This window comes from Platalea leucorodia, assembly GCF_965183815.1.
Source record: "Platalea leucorodia genome assembly, chromosome: Z".
In the NCBI taxonomy this organism is placed as follows: domain Eukaryota; kingdom Metazoa; phylum Chordata; class Aves; order Pelecaniformes; family Threskiornithidae; genus Platalea; species Platalea leucorodia.
Genome location: NC_138858.1, coordinates 31,863,018 through 31,874,019, shown reverse-complemented (window position 1 = coordinate 31,874,019; position 11,002 = coordinate 31,863,018). Strand labels below are relative to the sequence as shown.

The 11,002-nt window shown below is 39.8% G+C and overlaps 1 protein-coding gene across 1 annotated transcript; it reads right to left on the bottom strand.

The window, feature by feature from the left end:
* Positions 1–2,221: 2,221 nt before the first annotated feature.
* On the bottom strand, positions 2,222–10,437 carry LOC309602096 (monocarboxylate transporter 13-like; the record flags this gene model as incomplete). The annotated part of the gene is made up of 4 exons (XM_082335401.1): positions 2,222–2,448; positions 4,308–5,114; positions 6,255–6,398; positions 10,236–10,437. The coding sequence occupies 4 exons, from the start codon at positions 10,435–10,437 to the stop codon at positions 2,222–2,224; spliced, it is 1,380 nt and encodes a 459-aa protein (XP_082191527.1).
* Between the last annotated feature and the right edge of the window lie 565 nt (positions 10,438–11,002).

Below are 11,002 nucleotides of genomic sequence, written 5' to 3'. Positions count from 1 at the left end.
CTCTCGCCCTCCTGCCATGCGCCACTGTGAAGAGCCCGGCTGCATCTCCTCCATCCCTCCTGTCAGTGCCAGGGGTGCTGTTGGGTGCCCCCAAAGCTGCCCTTCGTCCTGGCTGAACCAGCCCCGGTCCTGCAGCCTCTCAGTGGCCCTCTGCTGAACTCTGTCATGTTTATCAATCAACTGCTTTCCTGTACTTGGTGCCCCAAAATGGATGCACAACTGTGGAGCAGAGGGGAATAATCACCTCTCTTTATCTACTGTCTGTGCCCCTGTTCATACATGCCAGGATGCCACTAGCCTTCTTCACTGCCCGTGTTAGATATCAGGACATATCAAAATACAGAAATCAGTGACTGAGCTTGTAAATAAAATATAGAATTTTAATAGAAAGTCAGAGGTGGAAACTGCATCTATTAAGCATCCCTCCATTCCTCCCCCCTCCAACAATTCCCCTTCCTTTCATTTTATAAAATGAAGAGTTATTTTAAGTATTGGAACACTGCAGAAGACTGAAGAATAATACTTTCTAGAAAAATCTAAGTTTTTCAATTGACATGATTGAAAAATGTTTTGTCAGAAATTTCAGGGCCTTGCTACAAGACTTTGCTCACCCAGTTTTGTCTCTTCCAATGTGTGTTCAGCAATCCAGCCCTCACAGATAGTTGATTTATTAGTGGTTCAGCTAATATCTTGTAAGTTAAATTAAATTTTTGAAATAATTGTTACTTTTATGAGACAAGAAATAATTATTTTAGATGAGTGATTTATGTTAAACTCGGCTTCACAGATAAAGTGTTTCAATGGTAAAAATTTCTGAAGTTCGTAACCAGAGCAGCTATGACATTTGTAATAGTTTCAAAGCTTTTAAGTGCTATGTTTTTTATTTTTGCTATTTCTTTTTAAATGTGATGCAGCCCTCCCTCCCTTCTTTTGCATTCTCTTTTCCACCTGATAAAATAAAAGAACCGAAAAAAGTTATTTGGATACAGACTCTTTTTATTCCCATAAATTGAGTATTTGCTCAAAGACCCTCAGGACAGTTGAAATGTGGAACTAAAGAGGACCTCAGGTCAAGTCATCGAGTCCATCCCACTGTTCTGAAGCACAATTGAATATATTTAGACTCTCTCTCATGTCTTATCTGTTCTCTGATATCTCTGTTTTCATATTCTCCCTGTAGTCTGTTTCTATGCTTAACAGGCTACAACGAAGGTTTTTCCCCATTACATAACTCTGCCTTACTGCAAATTGTATCAATTACTAATTGCCTTAACAAGGAAAGGAATTAATTGTGTCTTCTTTACCTTAACCTATTATGGATTTAAAGGCTGTTCCCATGCTCTGTACAACCTTTCATCTTCTAAACCAGACAAACTTTATTTCTTACACTTTTTCTTTAAGCTGTTCTTTCTTAACCTTTCTCATTCTTATTCCACTTATTTTTTCCAACTTAGGTACCTCTTCCAGTTAATGCCTTACAAGCATCATTATCTCCTTTATCTTACCACAGCACAAAAAGACATTTACTATTTTTAACATAGGGTTGCATTTGGGATTCTTACTTGGTTTGAAGTCCACTGTAGCCTTAGGTCTTCCTCTGTTATTCATCAATCCTTCTCCATTTTATGTGTGTGTATTTTGCTTTTTACTTCTGATATTTAGGAATCCATTTCTCTCTACTGAATTCTATTATTCATGTAACTTACCCCATTTGTCAGGCTTATTTATTTATCAGATTCCAGCCTTGCTCTGTAGAGTACCTGCAAACCCTTTAGCTCAAAACTATATTAATGTACTCTTGCTTTCACATCCAGCTTGTTTACTGAAAATACTGAACACTACTTCCCCCAGCTAAACGCCTGTGAGCTGATGCCTCTTCCTATTTGATAGTGATGGCTGCAGTCTGTATTTGGGGGGAGGGTTTCTTTTTGCTGCCCACAAGCTTCATGGTAATTTCATTTAGACCACAGTTTCCCTAGTTTGCTTATCACGGCCCTGTGGGACTGTGTTGAAGACTTGTATAGTCAAAATGAATCTTCAACATCAAAATAATGTGAAAATGGTTACTGGTCTAGTTTGCTTTTAAACTAATGACTTTCTTCCTCAGTTTCAAACATTCCTATCCAAAACTTCCATCATTTTATAAATCCTACTAGTATTGAGTCTGGAGAAAATAAAACACTTCCATATGTCCTGAAATGCTGTAAGATGTCCAATGTGGTCACACCACTACATCATGTTCTCGATACCTTCTGTTTTGAAGTTTCAGGGGATGGAGGGAAGGGTAGGGTAGTGTTGACTTTTCTGGTTTAGTGTTAGTCTGGCTTCCTCTTTCTTTTCTCTGTTGGAATTGATCTAAAGTAACTAAAAATCCAGCTGACAGGACAAGAGTGGCTCCTGCCATGTAGAAGCCTGCTCTGTAATCACCAGCCATGTCCACAATCAGACCTAGAAAGAAACAAATGACAGCAATGTGATTGATAGAAAGCAGGCTAACGTGAATTAGCTCAGCAGTGTCAACATATACTCTCCGAAAGGGAGTATGCTGGCTACATACCTGTCTTGCAGCTTTCTACATCATGAGTGCATGGAACATCACCCCATTATAGCATTTTAAAATTTGAAACAAAACTCACATCTCGTTTACTTTGCATATGTGAATTGCTAGTAAAACAAAATGCTATGCAGTTTGAAGCACTTTCCAACCTAAAACATGGCAGACAATGAAGGTAATGGCAGACAAAAAACAAATCATGCAGCTTTGTATCTGAGTCGCCCCACATTCTGTGGCATAGCTGCCATTAGTTGCTGAATTTGGACCATAACTGTACAGCACAAGAGAGTTTAAATAAGGAAAGGAGAGGCCTCTGCTGGAGACACAGCTGGACACGTTGCCTGCAGTGTTATGGGCTTTCTTGCTCATCATTTACAAAGAGTCACAGATGTTAACAAAAAGACCCTGGTTTTTAGGTAGCTTTAAGACAACCAAAATACCTAATGCCATTATGTACTGTACTGAAAAAACAGTAGTATAGTAGCAGTACTGCAGCAGTATATGTGGTAGTATCGGCTGCTCTGTGGGTACAAGGGCAGGTTCATTTGTGGGCTGATGAAGGCTGCTTGCTTGGTCTCCCATTGGAAAGTTTGTCCACATTTAGTGTACTCCCTAGCCGTCGTTCCAATCTAACATCAGCCCTGTTAGGCAAAGGAACTCTGAATCCAGACCTTTTAGATTTTGCTGTTAAAGTAGGAGAGCTCCAGAAGCGCTTAGTGTTCCCTCCTCTTCCATACCTTCTTTTTAGCTTACTGTATGTACACAAAGGGGTCACACTGATCTCCAGGTAATCAGCACTAGTGACCAGCCACTATGTAAGTGTCTCGTTATCTTTGTATTTTATTCAGATCTTCCCAACATACTTTTGATACTGTTCTGACTCAAATTCTCTGTAAATCTTCCTGATTCCTGTATTTTCAAAAGTGAATTAAAATGTTCCAGTATTCAATCTGACCCATTTGTAACCTATTAGTGGTGTCATCACCACAAAAGTCACTGTAGTGTGTGAGCAGTGGTCTTTGGATGAGGACTGAGATCTGCATTTTACAAGCCACAATGGTCATTTTTCTGCCATGTCACCTTGTAAAGTCCCTACAACTTGCAGCTTGTTTGTCTTGCGTTTTTCCAAGATGACTTTGTCTCACTGCCAGCCCATAAATCTGTGTGCTGTCTCACTGTCTGCTCTCTCTTCCCACTGTTTTTATGTGTTGCCTCCCCCATTTATTATAGTGGTTAGCTCAAATGCTGTCTGAAAACAGCAGGCATCTCTGTGAATATTTCCTTGAGGTTCACGTAGCCAAATGTTTCAAGCTGTTCATTTTGACCTTCTGTAGAAATCCTCCCAACAATACCAGCATTTATGCAACATCACTAGTGTCAAATTTCAGTTTCTTCACTGAAAGTATGGATCTGCTGCTTGTCCCAAAGGTACACTTTCGTAGCAAGACAGTGGGAGTCCATCAGGTGGGATTCTGTGGGATTCACAAAGCAGGAACACCACCATGCAATCCCTGCCATTCTTCCCTGCTTTCATGTTGAACGGGTATCTCTAAAACCACACAGAAGAGAGGGAGCAAGATATTTTGGAGAGGAATTAATTAAACTGACTCTCTGTTTTTATATACTTCTTGGTCTAGATACCCCTGAGCTAAAAAAGGGGGAAATTTGGGTCCAGATCCAAGTTTTTTAGTTCGGGTTACCATTCCCCTTTCTTCTTGTAAACTATATTTGGCAAAGTATCATCTTAACTTACCAGCAAGAGGAGGCCCCACAAAACCTCCAGTGCTTCGAATGAGCATGAAAAGCCCTAGAGCACTGTCAAAATCTGGCATGCCTACAACATCTGCTAGCACTGTAATGTGAACAGCAACCGTTGTGCCAAAGAAGAATCCATAGAAGCCAGTGAATATTGCCAAGGACAGGTAATTGTTAGCCAGTGGCAACAGCATCAGGGAAGTACTGATCAGTGTAATTGTCATTGTCAGCAAATGAATAGTTTTGGTAACGTGCAGATTGGCATACCAGCCACATAGCAGTCTGCCTGCAAAGTCCACCATAGCCAAAATGGACAGGAGGGATGCAGTCCACGACTCATCTATGCCCAGGCTGTAGCTAAGTGGAACTAAAAATAACGGAGGAACAAAAAAACTCATAGCAGCTAATATACCAAAAACAGCATAAAGTACAAACTCTGGCCGCTTCACAAGCATCCAGTTGAAGGTTTTGTGTGTGATGGGAGACTCATCTTCTTTGTCTGTCCTAGATGCACCATTGCCAGGTGGTGTCTCAGTTTCAGAATGGTTAGCCTCAAGGAGGCAGCTGCTTGCCAGGGGTCGCATCAGTACTCCACAGACACAAATATTGAGTTGGATGCCGCCTATGATCAAGAGGGCACCTTTCCATCCATATTGACTAATCAACCACTGGAAAAATGGCCCAAACGTGAATGCAAAGGCACATTCTCCAGCACTGGCAATAGCATTGGCCAAAGCTCTTTTCTTGGAGAAATAATGACTAACAATGCTAATGGCTGGTGTCCATGAAAAGGAAATCCCAAGTCCTGAAAAACACCAATACAAATAGCACCAATTAGACACTATTGAGGTATTTTGTGAAGGTGGAAAATAAAGCAGTCAGTAGTCCGAGATTTGCAAAGTTAGTTAAAAACTGGCAAAAGAAAAACATTTTTGTTCCTAGCAGAAGCATGAGCTCAGCCACACTATGTGTAAGAGTATATTTGTGGCATATGTTCTGTAAGAATGTTGTTGTTGTATGTTCAAACAAAAAAGTATGAAGTATACACTATTATATCATCACTGTGAAAAAAAAAAAAAATGTTGGTTTGACAGTTTGTCACTGGGTGAGAAATCACATGGCTGTGTGGTAGAAACCAGACAGATCTCAGAGTGTCCATGCTGTCCTAATCAAGGCTGATACTAGATCAGATTGCTGGGTTAAGCTGAGCTGTGTTTGGGGTAGAAAGTGAGGGAGGACATGAAGAAAGCTGGTGTATTACCTCTATTTGTTCTTCATTTTCTTGCCTGACTGCTTTGAGCAGGCTTCAAACCTGCTCTAACTTACAGTGATTTTAATGGCTCCCTAAAAACTATTTGGCAGCCCAGGACTGCCAAAGGGCTCAAATTCCAGACATTTTCTCAGGCATCCAGCATGGAACTGGGAATGGTTTATTTTATTCCCTGCCAGCATCGCTTCCTGTTCCAGGAAAACCTGCTAGCTGTTGGAGACAACTTTCTGGCCTGTTTTCACCTGGAGTAAAGCAAAGGATTGGAATCAACTGAAAGCCCGGGCCTGTGTTCAAAATATAAGATTATTTGATAGCAAGTACAAAATTTGGGATGTCTACGTCCTTGTACTTCAGCACCCTTTAGGTTCTTTAAACCTTCACAGAGCTCTTGGCTCTGAGCAAAAAAATAAACCACTTTTCATTTTTTGGTTGCATATAATTTGCAGGTGAAAATTACTATCATCTAATTATTCACCTTCTTTGTCATTGCAGGTTTCTAGCACACATTCTAACTTCCAGAGTGGGACATGAGGGAACTGACCTTTAAAGAGGGTTGCTGGTTCTAGTTGCTCATAAAATCAAAATAGAAATCAGATTTTAAAACTCTACCATTATCACCCTCAAATAAGGGCTGAGTTGCTGGTGAAAGAAATCCATAAAGCCATAAAGTCATACCTTGCAGGAAGCCAGTTGTTGCATACATCCAGACCATGCTGAGTCCAAGAAATCCCAGTGCCATTCCTGAAAAAGCCAGGAGTCCTCCAGTGATCACAACTGCCCGATGGGTGTACCGTACACATAGTGAGCTGGCAACAGGGGCTGGATCAGCAGCAAAATAGGAGAAAGATAAATACATTAGGAACATTAAGCTGTCCAACAGACCAAACAATCAAATAAAGCATTTGGAGGAGAAATACCCTTATAATGCCTGTCTCAAACAGCCTGAATTCTGCTGGACAGGGCGGCCAATTGAGATTTTAAAATTGGATCCTTGCTGATAGGGAAATGACTGTCCTTGCAGCATAGATTTTAAAATATATTAAAAATATGTGGACTTTTTTAAAGGGAAAGAGCATTTCAGTGCCTTCCTTGCGAAACAGTTCTACTGAATTTCATGTAAGGATGCAACTAACAACATGACAGAAATTCATGTAGCCTTTTAGCAGAAAGAGAAACCACAGCCATAGATTCTCTAGGTTAAGCTATAAAAATTGTATTCTTGCAAGTGTATTATTGATATGGCTGGCATGAAAACTTTCTGGAGAAAACTAATCTTTATCTTCTAGAGCTTTGTAAAATCATCTGTTCATGGAATTGCAAATGTTTTATAAAGGACCAAAAATTGAGGTTTATTTTGAGGTAATATTTTTCCCATAAATTTGCAGTTCATTTCTTAAATTTTTATTTCAGTCGTAGTTTCTCTCAGCAGACTGCAGAAACTCTTCAACACATGAGGGCAAAGTTGCACCAGGTACAGATCTGACTTGGTGCAGCAATTCCCAAAACCAAAGCACTGGTCTCCAGTCACTGTCTGAAAGCACCTGAAATGTTAGGGATATTTTTGCTTAATTAAGGATCAGTTATACCGCCTGACTGTTTTTCCATCAGCATCACAGAGTTAAGATCAAGGCCATACCCATCATGGAAACACATTCTGTTCTGTAGGAACAGTTTCAAACCCCAAGTACAGGATTTTTTTTAAATAACCATGGCCACTAGAGGGATCCCAAGTAACACCTGACACCACCAGTCCTCAGTGGGGTTTCACACTGCAAACAGGGAGTCAGCTCCCTACAATTTACTGACGCTCTGGAAATCGGAGTTCAGGGATAAAATGAAATTCGGTTAACGAGGACCACGTTTATAAACTGAAATAAGTGGGGAGACAATGAAAAGAGGGCAGTCAGCAAGGGAAGTTTTATAGTAGTTTGCAGGGGCAGGTTGTTATACATTCACCTAAGTAAGATAAGAAAGAAGAGCATTTGGCAGCTGGGACAAGTGAGATAAACGTGGCAGAGAGATATTAATGGCTGAAAAATCTGCAGGATGTACACTGTCTGACAGCAGGTAGCTGGCAGAAGTCCTACAAACCTCAAATGTCTCATCAGCATTTACAGCAAAATTACAATGATTTGATAAGCATGTAAAAATGATACTGGAATTCAGTCATGGTCTGTAAGATGTAGTGGAAGGGATGAGGCAGGATAAAGCATATACAGTTGGAGAGTCATACATATATGATGAACAAAAAAAGAAAAAACTAGACTCAGGATAACAAGAGAGATCCATGGAAGTGCTTAAAGACAAGAGAAAGATCGGCAGCTGGTGGAGAAATACTACCAAAAAGCAGTTTTTTTTAATAGAGGAGAATAAATAGGCAGAAATTGAATATGGGGGAGCAGGAGGAAGAAAGAAGCTAGCCACAGAACTGGAAACGGAGAAGATAGCCAGGGTCCAGAGTCTGAAAGGATAAAGGGCAATACACAGAAAACTTAAAAGCAATGGAAAGGGATGATAAACACAGTGCAAAGAGAAAGGTGATGGGAGATATACATCAGTACCAAGAGAAGGCCTATGTGTGTGATGAGGAGAATTCTTGCTGTGGTAAATTGAACAGCTTGTCACTGGTGCAAACCCCAAAAGTAGAAGCACGTGCTCTCCTTCCACACAAGACACAGAGCTGCTGTTGAAAGGATCCAAATGGGAAAAATTAATAATTCACTGATCATCCTTCATACTGAGCCAAATGACACTGAAGGTTACCCAGAGAAACATATTAAGAAAGACTAAGCCAGGCCAGGAAAGATGATCAAAGAACTGGAGGCTCAGATGATCTTCAGCAGAAAGTCTTCTGGTCCCTATAAATGAAGCAAAGGCAGGAGAAGATAAGGAAAATTACCTAGTGACCCGAGACATTATGAACTGCTATACATAAGGGTTTTGGCACATTTGGCCATCAAGCTGTATTCACTGAAAGACGATTATTTTCATAGGATTTCAAAGGATGCAAAACAATTTCTGCTGAAAGTTATAGCTGCCTTCTTTGAAGTAGGCCAGCCTCACACCTGGCTACACAAATACAGTTTTGCTGGTTTATACTTAATATTATTACTTGATATGCTCTATCCTTGATACATTCCTATATAATGTAAATATATATTCAAAAAAAAAAAAAAAAAACCAAAACCAAACAAACCCAAAAAGCCTAACACAGGACTTTGAGTTCTTTTATTCTCCTACGTTGGCTTCCTTTTGTCTCATTAAGTTCATATGCCTGAATGACAAAATATTATCACAATAGGTCAGTGATAAGTCTAATTTGTAAGCCAAATTGATATATTCCCATTTATTCATTTCCGTAGTCTGTGAAGTAGGTGGAAAAGCAGGTTTTTCATTGATCTTTCAATTAATTATTTCTATCAGAATGAAACAAGCTCTAATACTGCAAATCAAGGATAGCAGTTTATAGAACAGATAAAATATTTTCAACTCATGACTTTTGCTTTATCTTTTTACTTTGACTTTGAATTACTGTTTTGTTCTTCTGAATACATTTTTCAAAGAAAGATCAGTTGCTCATGATCTTTGGAAGTACTGCAATTACAAGCAATAATACAAATAGGTGTGGACTGAGTAGGATGCATATAATTATATAGTGTCTATGCAATGAAGTGTCTTCACAAACAAAATTATGGTAGCATTTATTACGTAAGGGTAGTTACCTATTGCAACTATGTATCTACATGAGAATATGTAGAGCAGACTTACAAATTCTGTACAGTTCCTGCCTGCACGTTTGGAATCCTCACCATAGGGGCAAAGGACCATCCAGTTTACAAGGGCACAAAGGACTCTGTAAACAACTAAGTTAAGAGTCAAATGCAGTATGTTTGATACTTTTCCCTCCTTCGTTTGGTGAGATATGGTATTTGACCTGATCCCATAGCTCATTGACTTTGACTGGGATAGTTCACTCTCTCTTCCCTTACTCTCTGTTTGCATCATCTTGTCTTCCTTATGCTCTCTGTGAGTGAACTGAAATTTTTTTTTCTTTTTAACTCGGTGAGTTTTCTGTTAGATCAAAGACTTGGAATCATTCTAAGGGGGAAAAAGGACAGCCAGAACTGGCAATACATGGAAGAAAGGGGGATCTTGGTGAAGACAAAAAGGAGAGGTGGGGGGAAAGCGAGACTGAGAGTCACCATTTTGGTAATAGATGGCTTATCTGTTAGGCAAGGTCATAGTCCTTACGTCTTAAAGTACTTTGAAAAAGTGACAGTCACTGTGAGATCAGTGAACTTGCACAAACTTGTTTAAGAGCCTGATCCAACAAGCTCTGCAGTTCTTAGGATTATCTCCAACGAGTTTGATTCAAAGCCTGTAGGAAAACTGAATCATGAGTCTAGGTACATGGAGTTCTTTAAGGCAATCAGATTCCTGTGTATATACAGAGTCCTCATTCATTAACCCATTCCATGTCTCAGGCATGGATACATTTTTATGAGAGGAAGCAAATGCCAATTTTCTGTAGAGACGGAAGAAGGAAGTATTGTTCTTACATCTTTCCAGTTTTTGTCTTTTTTTAAGGAAGCTCTTCAAAATTTCTTGAGTAGGTAAGACATTAAAATAAAGTGCTAGAGGAGCACTTCTACCTACCTCCTAAATGAAAGATGGCAATAGTTACTGATGTGATCCAGGAAGTCGTGCTTGCAAGTTCATCAAAGTGCTGCTGGATTTCAACAAAGAACAGACCAAAAGTCTTGAGGACGGCAGCAGTGAGGCCCATCACCATGAAGGCTGACACTACCACAACCCATCCATAGCCACCATCTGGTGGATTGCTGTCTTTGGCCTGCATCTTTTCTAATTCGCAGATCTTCTCTCAGATTTTTTTGCTGGGGTGGCAGTGATGGTGGTGAGGATTTTTAAAAGATCTGCAAATTAGCAGAAGGCCCAGTGTTAAAGAAATTAATTAAAAGATTCTAGGAATGGCTTACACAAGTAATTACCAAGTGAAAATACTGTATGTGTTTCAGTGGTTTGATTGAAAATATTACCTGGGAAACAGACGCCCCAGGAGACAGAAGGCAGAGTAGAAAGGAAAACAAAGAAAGCAAAAAACTGAAGAAAAGGAAAATATTCAGGTAAGGAGGGTAGAAAAAAGAAGCATGCAGATATGAAAATAGGAGAGAAGACGATGGGAAAAGAGATGATGCAGACACTAAGATTTTCAAAGACAGGCCCACCCAGGATCCTACCCATTCTAGTAACTTCAAGAACCTTATCCCACCCACTTTTCAAACCAATACATTACAGTAAACAATTAGAAGATCAAATGCCTGACAGGATACCATACTTTCTAATGTTCTCTGGGCATTGCAATAAACTTCACAAACTTCAAAGCCATCAAGGCTGCTGTTTGT